The sequence below is a fragment of the Dermacentor variabilis genome, chromosome 4, assembly GCF_050947875.1.
Source record: "Dermacentor variabilis isolate Ectoservices chromosome 4, ASM5094787v1, whole genome shotgun sequence".
Taxonomy (NCBI): Eukaryota; Metazoa; Arthropoda; class Arachnida; order Ixodida; family Ixodidae; genus Dermacentor; species Dermacentor variabilis.
This window is the reverse complement of record NC_134571.1, coordinates 7874326-7896600: the sequence shown is the minus strand read 5'-3', so window position 1 is coordinate 7896600 and position 22275 is coordinate 7874326. Positions and strand designations below refer to the sequence as shown.

Below are 22275 nucleotides of genomic sequence, written 5' to 3'. Positions count from 1 at the left end.
GGGTGCGACAACTGTACGACTGGCCTAGACTGGCTACTTGCGTCAAACGCTACGTGAAAGGATGCCGTGAATGCCAGTGCTGCAAGTCATCACCCTTCAAGTCTGCAGGCCTTTTACAACCCACCGAGCCACCGCATACGCCATTCGATCAAGTTGGAATGGACCTCCTTGGACCATTTTCCTTGTCTTTCTCTGGAAGCAAGTGGAGCACTGTGGCAACTAATCACATGACGTGTTAAGCTGAGATGAAGGCACTACCACGCGGGAGAGCATCTAAGGTTGCCCAGTTTTTTATGCGTTACCTTGTGCTTCGGCATGGCGCATCGTCATTCATTATTGCTGACCGAGGGACGGCATTTACGACGAAGCTTCTGGACAACATCTTCAAGCTGAGTTACATGAGTCATCGGAAAGCCACTGCATACGACTCTCAGCCTAACGGCTCGGCAGAAAGACTAAACAAAATGCTGGCAGACATGGGACAAAATCCTGCCGTATGTAACTGTCACGCAGGAAACTACATGATTCACGCCCTTTCGCCTCGTTTATGGTCGAGATGTTCAAACTATGCTAGATGCTATGATTTCGTATGAAGACATCAATCAGCTTGACCAGTTAGCTCCTAACGTCGACGAGTACATTCAGTGCGCAGAGGAATCACGTCAACTGGCCTGTGTGCACATAAGAAAGCAGCAGTGTGCAGATGCAATAAGGCACAATCTCCACCATCGACAAGTTACTTATGAACCTGGTGACCAAGTTGGGGTATGGATCCCCATTAGAGGGCGAGGCCTCAGCCAGAATCTCATGAGCAAGAACTTTGGACCTTACAAAGTACCAAGGTGTGTAAGTGATGTGAACCATGAAGAATTTCTAACGAAGACGTGCCATCACTGTGCAGAGATTACACATGTCGTCCACCTAAAAGCATATTTTATGAGGATATGTTAAAATCGTGTACTGTTGAAACAAAGTTTTTTTTTTTGCTGCAGTCGCATTCCCCAAAGAATAACAGATTTCTTTTGTTCGCGACCACAGCATGCATTTTTTTGTGTGTTGTGTGCATGTCTGTATAGCGTGTTTATTGTCATTTTTTTTTGTCTTACCTAATTTGTGTGCCTTCCGTGTACCTCTTGTGTTTGAGCATTGAGTTGATGCTTCATTGGGATGGAGAATAATGCCATCTGGTGTTTTGAGCCAGCAAAGAGTCAGCATAGCATGCTCAGCAAAAACGGCGCAGCAGATGATGAAGACCAAGATCCCAGGCCTGCTGGAGAACCGTTCTTTCGTGTCTGGCATTTCATGTCTTGCTGCTGTTCTGTTGCTTGCTCTTGCCTTGGCACATGTCAATATCCACTATTGGTAATAAAGCACTGTTACATTTTATGCTTTGGAAGTGGCCACATAACATTAGAACCAACACTTTTCAAGAACATGTATGGCATGCAATGTCTGCATCAATTTCAACTGAATCTGTTTTGTAGTGCTACTGCATATGTTGATGGCATTTAAAGGCAGTCTTCACCATGACGGGAGCCTTCCCAAAAACCAAGGTAATGCTTTTTTTTTATTATTTCGAAAATTTGCTTAACGGCATGAATGATCAAATATATAAATGTAGGCCAGTTTCACCAATGTACATCAGTAGTGTTCGATGGTTGGTCACAAAGAGCCAAGAATCATAGTCCGATTGTCTTGCGGGATAAAGGCCCACTGCTTGTAGGTAGTGCCGTCAGGTCTGGTTTAGACCAGGGCATGTCCACAATAGGTGTTTGATTGTAGCTGTGGATGCTTGAGCACAGCAATGTGGGCAGGTGTCCCCAAATGGTCCAGCATTGTGGCCAGGCATAGGTGATCGATGGGGTAAGCGCCGCTCTCACAGGGAGTCTCCGCAACACCACCTTCCCCTAGTAGGTAAGGCTGCCTGGCACATTTGAACCACACGGCGGGATTAAATCTCATGTGGTGCAGTGGACAAAACCACCCTGGGGGTCACTTGGGAAAGGTGTGTCCAAAGTAGGTGGTAGCCCACAACTCTACCTCGGACAAGTGGGAGAAGTCCATCAGAAGTTCACTACATGCCGACCAGCAATGGGCTGTTTAGCAAGCCTGCGAAGCGGTCCCTATGTGGAAGACACCCCGCTATGCACTAAGCACGTCCTGCAGGACCATAATAAGGTTTTCCAGTCCAGTCCCACTGTGGGTAGCAGTGTCAGCTTGTATGTAAGCAAAAATAGTGTCCAGTGGAATCCAGAGCATACAAAGCTCACCGGATGCCTGTGGAGTCATTTGGTGCATTTCAACTGCCAAAAGGCACGCATTTTATACTTTATGCATCTCCTTTTATGGCCGAGGTGGAGTCTCTGCATCATCATCATAATCATGATCATCATCGTCCTATTTTATGTTCACTGCGGGACAAAGGCCTCTCCCTGCGATCTCCAATTATCCCTGTCCTGCGCCAACCGATTCCAACTAGCACCCGCGAATTTCCTAATTTCATCGCTCCACCTAGTCTTTTGTTGTCCTCGATTGCGTTTTCCTTCAATTGGTACCCATTCCGCAACCATAATGGTCCAACGGTTATCTAACATGACCTGCCCAGCTCCATTTTTTCCTCTTGACGTCTATTAGAATATCGTCTATACCCGTTTGCTCTCTGATCCAAATCGCTCTCTTTCTGTCACTTCCAAGTTATGCCTAGCATTCTTCGTTCCATCGCTCCTTGCGCGGTCCTTAACTTGTTCTCAAGCTTTTTTGTCAGTATCCAAGTCTCTGCCCCATATGTCAGCACTGGTAAAATGCACTGATTGTATACTTTCCTTTTCAATGATAACGGTAAGCTGCCAGTCAAGAGCTCACGATGTCTGCTGTATGCGATCCAACCAATTTTTATTCTGTGAATTTCCTTCTCATGGTCAGGGTTCCCTGCAATTAGTTGACCTAGGTAAACGTATTCCTTCACAGACATTAGAGGCATCGGCCTCTAGAGTCTGTGCGATTTTGAACTCTTGTTCCCTTGCCTAGTTATTCATCATTATCTTTGTCTTCTGCATATTAATCTTCAACCCAACTCTTACACTCTCCCTGTTAAGGTCCTCGATCATTTGTTGTAACTCGCCTGCAGTGTTGCTGAATAGAACAATGTCATCGGCGAACCGAAGGTTGCTGAGGTATTCGCTGTCGATCCTTACTCCTAAACCTTCCCAGTTTAATGACTTGAATACTTCTTCCAAGCACGCAGTGAATAGCATTAGAGAGATTTTGTCTAGACCCCTTTCTTTATAGGTATCTTCCTACTTTCCTTGTTTAGAATTAAGGTGGCTGTGGAATCTCTGTAGATATTTTCCAGGGTATTTACATAAACAGTCTGTACTCCTTGATTGCGAAATTCCTCTATGACTGCTGGTATCTCTACTGAATCAAATGCTTTTTCGTAATCTATGAAAGCTATATAGAGAGGCTTATTGTACTCTGCGAATTTCTCGATAACCTCATTAATGACATGGATGCGATCTATTGTAGAGTATCCCTTCCTGAAGCCGACCTGTTCCCTTGCTTGACTCAAGTCCAGTGTTGCCCTTATTCTATTGAAGATTATTTTGGTAAATATTTTATATAATACCTAGCGTAAGCTAATGGACCTATAATTTTTCAATTCTTTAACGTCTCCCTTTCTATGGATTAGTATAATGTTTGCATTCTTGCAGTTCTCTGGGACCTTTGCAGTCGATAGACACTTCGTATAAAGAGCCGCCACTTTTCCAAGCATTACGTCTCCTCCGTCTTTGATTAAATCGACTGTTATTCCATCTTCTCCTGCTGCTCTTCCTCGTTTCATGCCTTGCAAGGCCCTTCTGACCTCATCTCTAGTTATAGGATGAGTTTCTGTATACTGTTCATTATTATTTTGAATAGAGTACACCCGAGTCCTCTGGGTACTGTACAGGTCAGTATAGAATTCTTCCACTGCTTTTATTATACCTTCAAGATTACTGATCATATTACCCTGCTTATCTTTCAGTGCATACATCTTGATGGCTTGTCCTATGCCAAGTTTCCCCCTGTGCCCATTTTTTATGGCTTCTTCAGTCTTTCTCATGTTATAATTTGGAATATCACTTATTTTCGTTTTGTTGATGAGTTTTAACAGTTCCGGGAATTCTATCTTATCTCTTCAGTTGGACACTTTCATTCTTTGTCATGGGCTTGAACTACCTTTGACCCTTTGAGGGTCAATGACGTAAACATGTGGCGCCGCGGACAAGTCCAAAAATTGTTGATGTCGTATATTTACGGTGCTATCTGTACGTTTAAAAAGCGCGCCAATTTTCTAACTTTTTCTTTTCTGTTATGTGCTGCCACTATGTGGGAATACATCGAATTTTTTTCACGCACCTCCCTCTTTTGGTTTTCGTTATATGGTTTGTTTTAGAGCTAGTTTGCTCCTGTGCGTCTATATACTACCGCTCGTGCATTGATGCGTGGGCGGCGGGGCGGTTTGGGCTTGGTTCTGTGGGCAGTTTCGGCTTCTTGCGCTTGCAAAACTGATGGCTATCTCGTTATTAATCGCTCAAAGGCCGACTGCCTCTTTGTTGCTTATTTAGTGTTCACAGGGTTGCACATAGGAAGGATGCCACCGTGCATGCGTTTCCGCTGCTCCTTTTCTTTTTTCTTTTTTTGACACTAGCGAGAACTAATTGCCTCTGGTTGGTGATAAGATGAAGATTAGTGGAAGTTTGTCACACGTGCTTTTTTGACGGGCACTATGACACTATGGATGTGCATATTAGTGCAAGAGCAGGAACATTTGAGTCTTGCGAAATATTATCGTGTGCGCATTTTCAAGGCCTTGAACTATGTGTATAAAAGTTTATTTCCTTTTTCATTGTTGCTATTCATGAATAAAGAGTAGATATACACCAACGCAAAATATTTTTTTCTCACTTTGCAGTCACCCTAGAAAAATTGCGGTAAATTTTTTTCGAAATAAGTCCCTCAGAAGAATTGGAATCTGCAATAAAAAAAATTGACCCTGGGCAGTCACACATGGCGAAAAAAATTGGCCCTCAAAGGGTTAATCTATACCGCTTATTAAGTTTGATTACGACTACTGCTACCCTCTCATTAATGCTGTAGAATTCCTCAGTGTTGCCCGCTATGTCCTTACGAATTAGGCATCCTACCCCGTCTTGCTTCTTATCATGGAGACCTCCAGAGCAAAGGACCTGGCCGCGTTATTTAGCAATGTGTAAGACGCAGCGGTGGCGTAGAGGTAAAGCATCCACCTCGCGTGCAAGAGGACTGTGGTTCGAATCCCGGTGCCGTGCAATTTTCCACCGGATAAAAAAAAAAAAATCTGTGTGTTGATAAAATTGCATAAACAGGCCTGGAGTGTGGCCTGATCCCGGTGACAAAAACCGGTAACGCACTCCCTCACCAGAGCAGGATTGGCCACCCTGGTGCAGTACATGGCCACAACCTCCTATATGAATACAACAATCAAACCCCGGCCCTCAGTACCCAGCAGCTGCAGAGCAACTGACCACGGCGGCGGTCAGACCTGTGATGCAGCAGAGGGTGCCATGAATCTCTGGGTCCAGACAGGCCGCCATTGGAATCTGAACCTGGCTACATTTAACGCTAGAATGTTATCTAGTGAGGCGAGTTTAGCAGTGCTATTGGAGGAATTAGCAGGCAAGTAAATGGGATATAATAGGGCTCAGTGAGGTGAGGAGGACGAAAGAAGCATATACAGTGCTAAAAAGTGGGCACGTCCTGTGCTACCAGGGCTTAGCGGAGACACAAGAATTAGGAATCGGATTCCTGATTAATAAGGACATAGCTGGTAACATACCGGAACTCTATAGCATTAACGAGAGGGTGGCAGGTCTTGTTGTGAAACTTAATAAGAGGTACAAATTGAAGGTCGTACAGGTCTATGCCCCTACATCCAGTCATGATGACCAGGAAGTCGAAAGCTTCTATGAAGACGTGGAATCGGCGTTGGGTAAAGTCCGTCAGAAAGGGGTAATCCATAAGAAAGGGGATGCCAAAGACTTGAAAAATTATAGACTGATCAGCTTACTGTCTGTTGCCTACAATGTATTTACTAAAGTAATTGCAAATAGAATCAGGAACACCTTAGACTTCCATCAACCAAAGGACCAGGCAGGATTCCGTAAAGGGTCCTCAACAATAGACCATATTCACACTATCAATCAGGTGATAGAGAAATGTGCGGAATATAACCAACCCTTATATATAGCTTTCATTGATTACGAGAAAGTTTTTGATTCAGTCGAAACCTCAGCAGTCATGGAGGCATTACGGAATCATGAGCTGTATGTAAAAAAACTGAAAGATATCTATAGCAGCTCCACAGCCACCATAGTCCTCCATAAAGAAAGCAACAAAATCCAATAAAGAAGGGCGTCAGGCAGGGAGATACGATCTCTCCAATGCTACCGAATTTACTTGCGTAATTATTGCATTCGTGTAATGATTGCACCCCTGAATTTTGTCATCAAAATTCGATTTTTTTCTTTCCAGTGTAATGATCGTACCCCCAACTTGCCACAGCGATATGTCGTGTGCCAAGTCTAGCTAATGATGATCGCGCTTACCAACTGTCGAATGCTGTCGAATGCTACGAGAACGACTGTTCAAGACATACCAAGCGGTCTGTATGCATAAAACATTCTGAAGTGGATGCCCCATTTTATTCTTTACATCACCTTGCACACTTCCGTGAAAAAAAAAAAAATAAAGCTACAACCAAATTTGCCTTGGCTTTATGATTTGTAGGCCTTATAATGGTTGTGGTCAACAACAACAACAAAAAAGGCTGCATGCTTGTAAAAGGCTGCAACCATGCTGCATGCTTTTAAAAACGTTATGTTCGTCTAGAAAGCCAGTTATATGTTTATGAATTATATGTTCTAAGAGCTTAAAAGACGTTGATACTGTAATTTTTGATGCAAGATTTATCACCCGATTTATGTAAAGGTTTTATTCTAGCAATTTTCCAGTCTTCCAGTAATGATCCTTCGTTGATTAACTTCGCAAATGGAATGTACAGGTATTTTGCATACCATTCAGCATAACGCTTTAGAAAACAGTTCGGAATATCATCTGGCCCTGGAGATTTTTTAATGCCAAGCTTTAACAATAAATTTAGAATACCCTGTCCCGAAATAACAATGTCGGGAAAGGAAGGCAGTTCAGCAGAAAAGCATGGTAAACAGCCATCATTTCGTGTGGCCGATGTCTTTCGTGTGGTCCCCCCTGAACGCAAGTCACTGTATTTTACATTACTTTGTCATAATGGTTCGACCCCTGCTCTTTATGGCCTCCCCAAGGTTCACAAGCCAGGCGTTCCCATGCGTCCAATTGTAGATTTCACGCGTTCACCCCTGCACAAGCTATCAGGATTTTTACATCGTGTCATTTCGCCCCTCGTCGGACAACGTGCCACTCACATACGCAATTCCTACGACTTGATGGACAAAGTCCGTGACGTCGTACTGGACAAAAACGACATCCTGGTCTCTTTTGACGTGAAATCGCTTTTTACTAGTGTGCCAACGGAACTGGCTGTGGATGTATGCAGTACCGCTCTGGAGTCGGATGCCACTCTACCCGAGAGATCGCCCATTGATGCACCGGACCTGGCTCGGCTGTTACAGTTCTGTTTAGCAAATACGTACTTTACGTTCCAAGAGTGTTTCTACAAACAGGTCCGTGGAACGGCTATGGGAGCTTCTATATCGGTAACCGCCGCTAACTTGACAATGGAAGCACTTGAAAGTCGAGCACTCGCTTCGTTCAGCCCTGCTCCGAAGGCATTCTTTCGCTACGTGGACGACTGTTTTTGCATCATTCATAAAGAAGCAGTTCAGTCGTTCACTTCACACCTGAACAGCATGGAAGCAGCGATCCAGTTCACGGTAGAAGAGGAGGTCGACGGCAAGCTTCCGTTCCTTGATATGCTGATTGAAAGAAAGGGGCCTACTTTGTCGTTCGCAGTTTACAGAAAGCCAACGCACACAGGACGCTACTTGCATTTCGGCTCCTTGCAACCTGCTTCTCACAAAAGGGCAGTGGTTTCGACGCTTCTACGACGCGCGGAGAAAATCTGCACGAGACTACGCAGCCGACGTAAGCGTGGTACGGCGGGAACTATCAGCCTGTGGTTACTCGTGCTCTTTCTTGAATGCTGTCGAACGACAAATGGCACGTCCGCAGTTACCCCACGCTGCCTCTAGTCAAAAGCGCGCCGGAATACCCTATATCCCATCCACGAGTGAAGCTCTAAGCCGTATTCTGCGTTCATACAATGTTCAAGTGGCACACATTCCAAACCAGAAACTACGGCAATCACTCGTCAATGTTAAGGACAAATTACCAAAAGAGAAATTCCCAGGTGTTGTGTACGTTGTCCCATGCGCGGATTGCGACTACGTGAACATTGGCGAAACTGGTGACTTTGAAAGGCGTCTTAAACAGCACAATTATGACGTCAAAAAAGAAAATGTGAAATCCAGTGCCTTGGCTGAGCATGCCACTTCAAGCGGCCACGCAATCAACTGGGGGAAGGCACGTGTCCTTGCCAGGGAAAAAGGGCTATCTCGACGCCTTTATCTTGAGTCCCTCATGATCCAGACTACGCCACACACTCTGAACAGGAGCGATGGCAATCTGCCGTCAGTGTATGCGCGCTGCCTGCGTCACATGTTCTAGACTATTTAAGCGAGCTGCTCGAGCACTTTTGTTTATTTTACCTGTGAACAAGGCTCCCGTGTGGGAGCCGAAACGTCTTCTTTTCTTTTAAATCTTTATTTGGTCGGCGAAGTGCCCCGGGTTTTTGTTAACCTTTTAACCAGCCATCATCACTTGTGAATGCACTCTTAAAATGGTTGTTAAAAGCAGAACACACAGTTTTCTCATCCCGCACATTTTCACCATTTATAAAAAAGGTGTCGGAAGAGGTCGGCGTCACAACCATCCAGAATTTCTCAGGAGATGATCTGATAAAGTCTGGTAGTAATGTGCTGTGATAATACTCTTTATCTTTGACAATCTTTTCGTGAAGTTTTTCGGACAAGTTATCAATACCGGCTTTCAGTTCTTCGCCATCCTTTATTTTAGCACATTTCTTTTTTAATCGCGTAAGTTTCGTCTCATCTGTAATGTCTCCCGCGTAATCCATGGATTTCGGCGCTCGGACTTCTTCACTATTTTAGGAACAAAGCGTTCACACAATAAAAAATGAGGCCTTTTAAAAAAAGCCAGAAGTCATTTACACTACAATCAAGGCGTTGAAAGTGATCATAGTTAAAAGCTAGCATATCTATTGTACAGTCATCCTGTGCTCTTGAAAAATTTGGAAAATATGGAATGTTATTGGTTCGATTGATTAAAGCACTTTTCAACATCAGGACAACTGCTTTGTGATCGGAAATACCGGATGTTACTGTACATGAGATGTACAGTAACATCCGTTATGGTGCCACTTACAAAAAACAAATCAAGAATGGCCCTTGAATCATTTTGAATTCTTGTGAAATCCTTCACAATTTGTAGTAGATCAAAGGTAAAAGCTATATCAGTCATAGCACTTTCTGCACTCTGAATTGAATACAAAGAAAAAGTTTCCCAATTGATATTTGGCAGGTTGAAATCTCCGGTTAGTATTAATTTATCTTCTCGCATTACATATGAATGCATATAAGTTGACAAGTACCCCAAGTTATCAATAGTGGAATTAGGAGGTCTGTACAAAGCTGCAAGGATATATCTAAAATTATTCATGTATAATTTACAAAAATTGGAGGACGCTTAAGCTTCGCCTTCAAGAGTTGAACGCGACAGCGTTTCCGTCGACCCGCCAAGGGGTGTAAGACAATGGGCTACGGCGCAGCGACTACGCGCCCCGCATCGGACGTGGTGAGCATCGAGCAACGCAGCGTTCGGTGCGACAACGAAATGTGCGCCTGAGCAAGCGACGCACGCCTGAGCCTTAGAAACAGCTCATTTCTAAGGCAACACCGCGTTCACTAGAGGCGCTTTTGTACCGCTTTGAAGCATCGAACTCGTGGCTCAGTGGTAACGTCTCCGTCTCACACTCCGGAGACCCTGGTTCGATTCCCACCCAGCCCATCTTGCAAGTTGTTTTTTATTCATGAAGTGCCTGCTGGGATTTATCGCTCACGGCCAACGCCGCCGACGCCGACGACACCGGCTTTTCTGCGACACGAGCTCCTTAACGCTGTCGCGTTAAAATATGCTTTCTACATCCGGAACATCAGGCATTGTCTTCAGCATAATAAAAGATTTATACAGTACAGCAATACCTACCCCTCTTCAATCCCAGTCCCTACGTAACACTTTATAATTCTTTGGTACGAATTAACTGTCAAATATATCATCACTTAATCAAGTTTCGGTTAGTACGGTCATGTCGGGGTCTAGCGAAAAAAGCATGCTCTCAAGCTGGACAGTTTTATTCACGACACTACGGCAATTCATGTTAAGAATTGTGAACGGCCTACTGCTTATCTTGTAAATTCATTTCTTTTTAGTAAGTTTAAAGCGCTTATATTTAGCTTCATCCCAGCCAAACATTACACCTTCCACACTTAAGTTATCAAAGAACAATTTCACCTTAACATTATTTACTTTTTCCTGTTTTGCACTTAGCCATAATTTTTTTCTTATTTGACGCACTCTGAATGAAAAGTCTTCTGTTACGGAAAGGTTTGTTCCTTTTAACTTTGAACAAGACCTCATAATGGTTAGTTTTCACAATAATCCAAGAATTTAATTATCACTGGGCGGCCTTTTCTGCTCTTTTTGCCTAGTCTGTGACGCCTTTCCATGCCACTAACACTGAGTCCCAGCTTATCCTTGAAAAGATCGTTTTGTAGCATTTTTGTTAGGCTATCCGTTGTTTCATTGCCATGTTCCTGTATCCCGTAAACGAACAGGTTGTTCCATCTACCTCTGTTTTCTTGGTCACCTAACTTATTCTGTAAATATGACACCTGTGTTTCCAAAGTAGCAACAGATGACTTCACATTTTTTAATTCTTGTTCTAAAGATTGCAGAACAGACCAGTTAACCTCTAAACCGCTTAGTCTTTCCTTCATATCTGTTATATCTAATTCCATTCTATTTTGATTCGATAACAGGCTATTCATGGTGGTCATCATGTTATTCTGCCCATCAAGTAGCTTCATCAAGAGTTCTTTCTCAGTTGGACCTGGGTTTGCCTCAATATCGCCACATGATAAAAGATTCAACACAAACGGAAGCATATCAGACAACAGCAGTGGGCATGGCAGCAGCATCAAGAAACGGTTGTCACTCCGACAGCACTTCATAGGTAAGTAAGAACTAACCTGCACCGAGAAGCAGAACGGATTTTGAAGCATCATTCCCGAAGCGCTGCTGCCAAGCCCACAGGAGGTAACTTGCAGTGTGACCCGTTTTAAAGGCGCTGGAAGTCCCACGTGATGAGACGTCACAGAAGAAGGCGCAAGCGCAGATGTCAGGACAAAAGGCGTGATGTTCTCGCTGATCTCGCATGTGTCACCATCCACTGATACCCCGATGACGCTATCACCAAGATTGTGGCAATGAAGTCCATCAGATGCACAAGCACGGTGCGGTGACCATACTGTGATCAGGGCAGCGGTGACTTGGAAGTCAGCGCAAGTCACAGCTGCAAGTCAGCGCTCGTGCATGTCATTTCTCCCTGCTTGTCCCCGTGAAAACCACACTGTTTTGTTTCAAATGTCTTACCAACTCGCCCAAACGTCTGTTTTAATGGGTATCTTGGAGCTGTTGAAGTTTCACCTTCAACCATGATTCTGCGTGATGGATCGCAGTAGGCGTACATATTGTTCTGGCGGCGATCAACTCCAGGGGTCAAGCAACACGCACACAGGGAAATCCTGGTGAACAGCATAATGAATTGACTCTTTCCATACCATGCCCATTGGGCATTGTTAGCCTGATAATGATGGTTTGAAATGCCGGTTTTGACACTTTCCGCACTGCTGCATGGAAAGTCTTGATGCACGCGTCCCCGGGTGTGGTGCATCGAGGCACCCTAGCCTCCAGGACTGGTAGCAGTGGCGGCCACTCGGAATGTTCGTCTTAACCAGAGAGCACGTCTGAGGCGGTTCGTCTTAAGCGGATTTTTTTTGCACTGAATCTATGTAAAACCAAAGAAACGTTCCCATGTTGTTCTTCATAAGCGAGAATTCAGCTTAACTGAATTCGTCTTAATGAAAGTTCACTGTAGTGCCTGTTAGACGGCAATACATTTTGTATATCTAATAATATTTTGTTGCATTTTTGTCTTAATAGATAAAAGCATGTCTTTACAGACTTTGTTCAATTTTATCCCACAATCTTGATTCTGGCAGTTTACATCTTTTTGATTACATATATCTTAATAATAACCATTAATAATATTAATATTAATAAAATCTTTATGCATGAAAAGTGCATTCATTCTGCTTTTTGTTTGTGTATTACATAAAATATTGTGTGCAGTAGTTCCTTCGAAAATATATCTGGAGTAACCAACAAAAAGAAACACCTATTTTACCCATGGTAGGGAAAGAGTTAAGCACCTTCCTCCAAGCTAGGCTGTCTCATTTTCTTGTGGACGATGCAAGCTGTGCCTCTAATGATAATTAAGTTTTCCCAGTAGTTACAATATATACAGCAGAAAGTAATAAAAGTGCTGACAAAATTTAGGGCAGGTTGTGCCTAGCAGTAAAAGTTGGCCAGAAATTTAGGTTGACAGACAAATTATTCCTTTCTACACGAGCAGTGAATTCAAGTTGTATGTAGCATCTAACGGTACAAAGTTATCCCAACAAAGTTTGTTTTGCACTGTTTGCTATAACAATCAACAGGTAGATAGATGCATGAGGCTACCATTTCAAATATTTTTATGACACTTTCGATTCTTTTTTTTTTGGGGGGGGGGAGGTGAATAAAACACTTCATTGTTTAAATGAATGATTAATAGATTGAGTCATCAATTTGTGAGAAGGCTGATGCTAGGAGCAACAAAAGGTTTTGCTAGTATTAGTATTCACCTGTAGTCCTATGTATTTGGGGTTTAGTTTGACAGAGGCATGTGGCATTTTACAGTCACCATATTCATGAAGCTGTAGTTTGACAGAGGTTCATTGTGTTCAAATTTGCTCCAGCCACGTGCGCATACCTAAGGTTTTCGCCACCCTCCACCACTTCATAGTCCAGGCCAGCGTCTTGGGTGGCCAGAAAGTCCTTCAGGTGTGCCTGTTCTAATGCCTGCCACAGAGCGTCATCCGTGTACTCTCCGCAGGGATCCAGGTTCCACCGCAAAGTGCCCGCAAACAACACCGGGTCCTGCACAACACCACAGTCAAACGAAGGGGCTCCAGATTAACTTTGACCACCGGAGGGTTCTTCAGCATACACCTAAGTACACAAACATTTTTGCATTTCACCTCCACCTAAATGCAGCCAGACTAGTCTCAGTGTACGATGATCAATATTTTTATTCGAACAACATCAAGTGAAGGTGTTGTGCTTATTTCTACTTTCCTGTTGCTCAAGTCCCACAATAAAGTGAAATTTCATGGTCTGCACTTTTCAATAAAACATTTGGCAGCACTGTAGGCCTGGTTTTATTTGCTGGCAGGCAGTGAAATTAGTTCACCTATACAGCAGCTCTCTACTATGATGGCAAGATGCATGTAAAATGTTGGTTGTTCATTCTCTTTCTCCTGACAAATCAGGTGAACAATGAAGAGATAGCAGTGCATTGTACAAATTTTGACAATTTTGTACAAATGCAATGAGTCAGTAAGGCAAGTACTTGCTATTATCAAGGGCCAAACTTGGATGTTCTGCATAAAGCATGCAGTTTATTATTAGGTTTTAAACATCTGCATTGAAACACTTTGCAGTGGTTCTGCACACTGCATCTTTAGGCATCTCTGTCCATTCTTCGTAAAATGGGTGAGTGACATCACTCGGACAAGCAATCAGATTGGGTGCCCATGGTACAACATAGGGAATACTTGAACATATGCTACTTTACTAGAATATGTATAAATAGTAATTTGTGCACCAGTAAAAATAGATAAATAAATGCAATAAATGCACATGTTTCTTCAAATCAATGGCCCGCTTCTACCTGAAAATACAGATTGTCTGTTACAGCTGTTGCCTGTACATGTGAATTTGTTCCCACACTTGTGCGAAGGAAGAAGTGGAATGAGGAGTTTCTTCTAAATAGCTGGGCTTTGTGGAAGCTTTGTGAGGCTGCACGTAGGAAGGTGAGGGGTTAGAAAGAATGTGACCATTAAGAATAGTTCAGCGACAATGGCAGCTGGTGAGGCAAGGAGGGGTTTTCACACAAACATAGGTGCAGTGATACCTTTTTTGGCAGCAGAAACAGCAACGCTACTAGCTTGGTATTGTGCTCACTTTCCTGCACTGCAGGGAAGGCAGACAGTAAACTGTAGCGACTGCACACTGTTGAGAAGGCGAGAACTGCATGCAAACTTTGAAGCCACCAAAGTAACGAGAGAACTGTTTAGGAAAGAGATGTGGGAACATGCTTGGATCAAATCTGCTGGAAGTGGACAACATGCATCACCATGTCACAGTGTGCCCAAGAAGGAGGGACACAGCCATGGCAGCACAAAATAACAGTTGAGGGAAATGCCATGGCCCGAAAGAAAAGTAACGTTTAAGCACTTGGCGTAGGCATGAAATTTTTGTGAAAAAGCATTCTATGAGAGATAGTATGCCCGAGTGATATACCTAGGCACGATCAAAACAGTTTTGTGGCCCTTTAAATTTCTATGCTGTCTCACCCTTCACATCAGTTGAGCACTAAGGGATGGAAGAACTACCTTTTCATTTTTTCCGCTGTGCATAAGAGATTTGCTGATCTCGGTCACAAGAAATCTCATGTACTTCACGTTGCATTTAAACATCAGACACTTATTCTGGGTTCTTATGGACTTCCAGCTTAATAGGCAGGTTGCTCGCGGGTTCTGTACCCGAATAAATTCTAATGCTGCTGATAGACTTCTGATAAGCACACAAAATGTAACCATTGCATCGTCATGCTTCGCATAGTGTGGCTCAGGCTAGAGTATGCTAGTAAACTCCAGCCAGTAGCGTTATTTAACAATGCTTAAAGCCACTTCAGTGCTTTGTCGATGGACCTTGTAAGGAAAAAATGAAAGCTGCTGCTCATAAATGCCCTCTGAAATTTTTGGTTAGTTGCAAATCCTTGTGTCATGTTGAATACTTAAAAACTATCGAACACCTGGTTCTCAAATCAAATGTGAATATTAAAAATATGTTCAAATTGTAGTATCTATTTTCAAACATTTGCACACCCTTACTAGGAATGCAATATTTGACTCACTTTCAAAATTTCAAATATTCAGATATCTTCATTGTAAGCACAGTGCAACTTTTTGCTGATAGACTAGAGTTGTTTATAGAGGCATGGTTCTTCTGTAAAGTTCCTTTTTTTGTCTAGAAAACAAAAGCACAGGGATTTGCTGGCACATTAAGGAAAGGATCGAGGGGTTCCCCAGGGCCCCGCTACAGGGCATGGTAACAGCATTAGCTTTTCAGGAATACTCACAAACCTGAGGAATGATTGTCATCTTGGAACGAAGGTCATGAAGGCCAATCTTGGTAATGTCCACATGGTCCACATTGATTGTGCCTGTTTTGGGTTCAATGATTCGGAAGAGGGCTAGTGCCAGTGTAGACTTGCCAGCACCTGTCCTTCCAACGAGGCCAATCTGAAAGCATCCAGGAAAGTTATGTATTTTATTTTAATGTGCTGGCATTCTTTGGGTACTTTCACAAACTTTCTGGGGCTAATTTTCACTGTATCTTATGTCTCTAACTGTTTTCCTGCCTACCTGGGTCACTGGGTAATCCTTCATTGAATGGGCAGCACATCAAGCTGCTGTGCTGAGGGTTCAAAACCAATTACTAGGACCAACTTGGGTCCCCGAGCATGTGGCAGTGTGTACATGTGCACCACTCTTCAATGAACCTCCTTCACACCGACATGGGTCACTGCAGATGTGGGACTGGGCAGGTCTTGGTCTTCAATAAAACTTTTTGATGCTGACAAGGAGCACTGGTTATGTTCTACTTGATCTGTGCTGGTGTTCAATTAACCTCTTTGATGCCAACTTGTGACACTGGGTATGCGCCAGTAGGTGCGTGCCGTTCTTTAATAAACATCTTTAATGCCAACTTGGTAAGTAGTAGGGGTGTGTGAATACTGAATAGTAGATTTCGAATCGAATCAAGAAAAAGAAAGCCGAACCTTGAATCGAATAACAGAAAATTTAACACAACCTTCTATGCTTCCAAATATTGCGCAAGAAACACAATGCTATGCATGCTCAGCAAGCTAATCCCATTACTTACCAAGAATCTGGCTAGCTACCATTAACCTTTCAGGGTCAATGACGTAAATACACGGCGCTGCGAACGAGTCCAAATTGGTTGATGCCGTATATTTACGGCGCCGTTTGTACGTTTAAAAAACATGCCAATTTCCTAATTTTTTCTTCCCTGGAATGTGCTGCCACTATGTGGAAATACAGGGAATTTTTTTCTCGCACCTCCCTCTCTCGATTTTCGTTGCATGGTTTGTTTTAGAGCTAGTTTGCTCCGGCGCATCTATATACTACTGCTCGCACATTGGCACGCGGGCGGGCAGGCGGCGGTTTGGGTTTTGTTCCGGGGGCGGTTTTGGCTTGTTGCGCTAGCAAAACTAATGGCTATCTCGTTACTAATCGCTCAAAAGGTGGCCACCTGTTTCTCACTCGTTTAGTGCTCACAGGGGTGAGCATGGGAAGGATGCCGCTATGCATGCATTTCCTTTTTTTTTGGGGGGGGGGGGGGAGACTCGTAATATCTAATTGCCTCTGCTTGGCGATAAGATGAAGATTAGCAGAAGTTTGCCACACAGTTTGCTTTTTGACGGGCACGCAACCACACAGTTTGCTTCAGTGCACTTACCTACGCAATTCGATTATGCTATGGATGTAAATATTAGTGTAGGAGCAGGAACATTTCAGACTTGCAAAATATTCTCGTGTGCGCATATTCTAAGCCTAGAAATATAACAATGCATCAAATTTTTAATTCTTATAAGTTCATTTCTTTCTTTTATTGTTGTTATTCATGAATAAAGAGTACATATATACCAATGCAATATATTTTTTTTCTCACTATAAGGCCACCCTAGAAAAATTAGGGCAAATTTTTTTCAAAATAGGTCCTTCAGAAGAATTAAAATCTGCATTAAATAAATCGACCCTGGGTGGTCGCACATGGCGAAAAAAATCGGCCGTGAAAGGGGTAACTTATATATAGGTACCTATATGAATTGAGATACATAGTTTGCTATACTGTCATCTAAGGGAGCACCAAATTAGTATGACTACACTAATAACTAAGCTCATATATGAAGGTCTGTAAAATATATTTTACTGGTGGAATATCTGTCAAATAAAATTAAGTACTTTTTTTCCCTTTGAAGCTGAAGAAATGGCTAGGCTGTCTTAAATACCAATAGGGTTATCAGTTTGATAGTGAGACATACGGCGCTTAATGGCAATCTCCTATTGCTTAAAAAGTGTTGCTTTCCAGTTTTTTTCCAGGAAACAAGTTTTAAAAAAAATTTTTATGGCAGGTGGTTTCTGTCAGTTCTCGTCAGCTCGTTAAAGGGCCCCTCACCAGGCCCCATAGCAAATTTTGTTTATACACTGGAAGTTGTTCTTGTCCTCTAGGGAGCGTTTTGCCGCAAAATTTTTCAAATCGGCTGATTAATAGCTGAGATAGAAATATTTCTGTGCCGCAAACCCATGATTTCAGCAGGTGGGCTCCACTGCCAAGCAAGGCACTCTCTCCACTCGCCCTGTCTAGCCTACGCAAGTGAAATTCCTTCCCTGCTTTCTCTTATACCGGACCTCGAGGAGTGCGTGACGCATACGTCACAGGCCCCGCCTTAATTTTTTTTCTCCTCGCTCTTTTTTTTTCGGCGCTACGCACCTCTGTCAATGGCGTCGTGCACAAGCTGTTGTCTTGTTCGCGCAGTGCATGATTTTGCGCGCTGTGCACAAAGAAACATGACTAGTGGTATAATTCAGTTCTACATGAATACTGAGGCAGAACAAGTGGATCACAGAGCATGGTCACGCGCTAGAACACGGTAGAAAATGGCATGGTTTCGGTACCTGCGTACGTGGCCGTGCGACCGTGGGAACAAGCAGACAAAGCGGAAGTACATCTCTCTAGCTTCGGGGCGAAGTAAAACAAAAAACGTACAGACATTCCATTTGTGTGTTTTATACTTCAATTCGTCAATTCAAGTGACAGATCGCACAGATGACAGATGTTGTCTTGACAACGTCACCATCCGGCTTGGAGTGCGGCAGCCGCGAAGAGAAGGAAAAACGGCATTTGGCTTGAAATTTCAGATCTTTCCGTGGCCCGTAGCGATGTGACATTTCGCAGACACGATCGTTATTGCGCAATGTATGCTCTGCGCTTGTCAGCTCAAAATAGCCAGACCTGGTGAGGGGCCTTTTAAGGCCAATCTGCGTGACAGACAAAAGTGGGGAATGCACGTCACGTGACTCGGCACCACCCTGTGCGGTCATTGGCGCCGACAATAAAGAATCACCCCCCCCCCTTTTTTTTTTGCATCCATCTACTGTCTGTGTAAATGTGTCTGCAGCAGGGGGTCAGTATGCTGCCACATGATATTTTTGAGCCCACCATGTATATTCAAAACTAGTCTTGTGACTGGTCGCTGGAAGATACAAAAAGAGACCATTGTGCGCCTAACGAAGGGGCCACCGTATGGCATTTCGCAAAGATGGCAGCTGTGAACATGCAACGGTCATCCCGTGCACTCGCTTTATTGGAGAGGCAGTTTGTCAGCTTCCTGAGGGTCGTGCAATCGCTGTGAATAGATCAGTTTTGATTCAGTAACTGTAACTTTTCAACACCCAATGATGTCACTGTGATTAAGCTTAATGGGCGAGACAGTGCGGCCAATCGTTCCTCCATGACAATGAGCCGAAAACCATCACGGAAACCTTGCCACTAGTTTATTCTTCCTATGGGTGGCTCAGCATTGATCGGCCAATAAATCACGCATATGGGGTAGACTGATGGCTGTGGATGCTACATTCAGGTCAGCGGTCAATCAACTGGCAACTGCGGGCCAAGTTCATCTGTGTGCTCGCATGTGGGTTGGGAACTCCCAACTGCATGAACCTGCGAGCGTGAACACTGAACTTGCATGTTCGATACGATCAGCCTGCCTTCCGGTGGCTAATCAGACCAATCTTCACACATGCTTCCGTGCTTTCAACACACGCTGCTGTTGTAGTTCCCTCTGTTCATGCTGTGTTAATCGTTTCAGTCGACATCATCAACATGAATGGACCTTGTACTGATAGAGGTTGCACGCCATGGGAATGCTGTGTGCGCCAGAACAGTGACCATGCCTGGGTCGTTCCCCAAAGGTACTGATATTCGAAAAATCAAATATTCAAGAATCGAATATTAGATATTTGATTAGTGGATCAAATTATTCGAATGGTCACTATTCGATTCGAAATGGAATATATGAGTATTCGCGTGCTCCTAGTAGCTAGGTATGTGCCACTGGGAATGTGCTGCTCTACAATGATAAAGAAGATCCTTTAAATTTGTTCTATGTTGGGCAGAATCGAACCGATGTCACACAAGTTCCTCAAGGTCAGCCACCCGACCCTTTAGCAGGCTGTGCCACAAATGAACTGTGTATCCGCCGCTTTTCAATGAAAGTCAACACCAACGGAAGGGGGCTGTGCCATCAATGTAGTGGGTATCAATCACTCTTAAATGACCCTTTTGCATACTTTGGTCACTTAGTATATGCTAGTGAGTGTGATGCAAACAAGGGAACAACTCTCAGCATTCTCACGCACTCACTTGCTATGCTTCTCGTTTCGGAGGCCATGCGCAAACTTATAGGCAGCGCCACTAGATGGTGCAGTGTGTCCAGAAAGAAGCAAGGAGCTCAGCTGCTGCATGATGTGTTTCTCAGCGTTTGCACGCACTGACATGCCATGCATTTCGCAGGTCACACACAGGCTTTGCGCCACTACCACTAGGTGGCGTGCTGAGTGTTCTTTAGGGAAGCGGATCAGGGTGCCTCAGAACATGCACACATAAAGCGAGATATAAGACGGAAGAAGAAGCATGTGCTTGCTGCGGTAAAGCTAGGGAAACGATGGAGCATGTTTTATTAAAATGTGAAGATGTTTCCCCAGCGGTTCATTTAGGCATCTCTGGCCTACGTGAAACCGTTGGGTTCAACAGAGTGGGAGGAAAGTAAACGTGCTTGCAGCAGAGATTAGTAAGTGCTGATTGGAAGATTCGTGGAAGAAAGGTATGGAAACAACAAACAACGGAGGCGCGCAAAAACAAAGTTCACAACAGGGATTCAGAAAGTTTGGTTAGGGGAAATTATCGTGTTTTTTTTCCTTTCCTTCTTTTTTCGTTTTTAACATAGGTAGGACATTAGGCAATATAATAACAAGAGCTTGGTGGCGCAACCCACCTCACAGTTCCAAAGAGGACGCTCATAGCATCCATCCATCCAGATGTGCGCAAGAGGAGTTTCGCTGCGGTACACGTCTCATACATAATTCATTTTGACAGTTTGCAATATGGTGTGTCGCTATATTGATTCAATGATAATTGCATTACTGTCGACAGACATTGTAAAATGGGTTCTGCTGAATACAAGACTTACTATGTCAAAAGCATGTCTACACATACTTAACAAAAACAGCACCGACAAAGACGGGGATGGGTAGATTAGTGCTGACTATCAACTGGAAGCTTGATTCGTGAAAAAAAATAAATATTAATAGTATATATATATATCAGGGTGTCTACCAAGCTGACATTTCCAAATTCCCTGAGTTTTCCAGGTTTTCCCTGCGCTCCTTTGCAAAATTCCCTGAAAGAGCCAGAACTTTGTTTTATGTGAAGACAGGCTGACACCACATTGCCCGATGCTGTCACTGTCTAGTAAGCATGCTGAAACAAACAAAAAAAAGAGACTTAATCCAGTTTGAATAGTAAGGAGTAATATCTATTTTATTTAAAAAGAAAACAGAAGGAAGGTGTTAGGAAAATGCACAGCAAAAGAAATGGTAAAACCCATTCCAAATTGAGTCGAACATTTTCAAATACGAATGAAAAGGAGATACATAAATAAGTAAATATTTCTTAATATGAGCTATTTCTATCAACTGACAGCAACCTCATCTGTATGAGGCCTGAACTTTTTCACAACTAAGGTTCTCTCTCAGCAGCTGGGAAGTCAACCTCAACTGTCCTGACATACTCTCAGCTCGTACACAACATCTCAGTGCTGGGTTTCACTGCTTAAAACAGTTTATTTTGGTTTGGATGAGGGACACCTGTATCTCGGCGTCAGCCAACACTTAGTTTTTTTAGCTCAAGCTCCTTCAAAAAGGCGGCGGCACGCTTCCTTTCCCGTTAATTCCTCAGTGCGTCGGTCCTTTCTGTTCTCATCCTCCTTCTACCATGCTTACACCATATGGATCATTTGAAGCATCCTCTTGGTCAGTTGTACAGTCAATGTCCGATTTTTCGGATTCCCTAGGGGCCGCATAAACATCCGAAAATCGGGCAGTCCAAAAATAGTGAATGCCTGTCTTTAACTGCCCTTAAGGGCTAAAATTGCCACAGGCACGCCCGAAAAAGCTCTTAAGGCCTGCCAGTACACTTACTAGCCATATCGGTGCTCCTACTGTGACAGAAGATGGGGGTGCATGTGTGTATAATTAAGGAATACATACTGTGTCCCGTGACAATTGCCCCTTCCCACGCTTGTTATGCTTCACCGCCTAACAATACTGTGGTGAGGCGAAGCTAACTTTCGGAGACTGGCATTACGCAACGCGCTGTGCTCTGCAAGCTTCAAAGCCAATCGCTAGGATTACAAAGGAGGAGTCGGTGCCTTTGGTGACAGCGGCGAATTCTTTCAATGAAAAACACGGCACCACACGGCAAGAAGCTTGATATTGAACATAGAAGCAGCGAGGCCTAACGTTGCCGCGGTGGTGGTTACGGCTGCCAGCGGATCTGCGTGCGAGAGTGCCGGTTCGAAGCGGCGAT

General features: G+C 43.7%; 1 protein-coding gene across 6 annotated transcripts in view; it reads right to left on the bottom strand.

Moving 5' to 3' along the window:
• The window catches only part of LOC142578625 (multidrug resistance-associated protein 1-like), a 289636-nt gene that overhangs the window by 17022 nt on the left and 250339 nt on the right, over nt 1-22275 (bottom strand). For all 6 annotated transcript variants that reach the window (XM_075688047.1, XM_075688043.1, XM_075688046.1 and 3 more), the window contains 2 exons: nt 15684-15842; nt 13247-13413 (listed from right to left, as the gene is read on the bottom strand). In XM_075688047.1, the coding sequence (XP_075544162.1) occupies nt 13247-13413; nt 15684-15842 (326 nt within the window). The remainder of the gene's footprint in view (nt 1-13246; nt 13414-15683; nt 15843-22275) is intronic.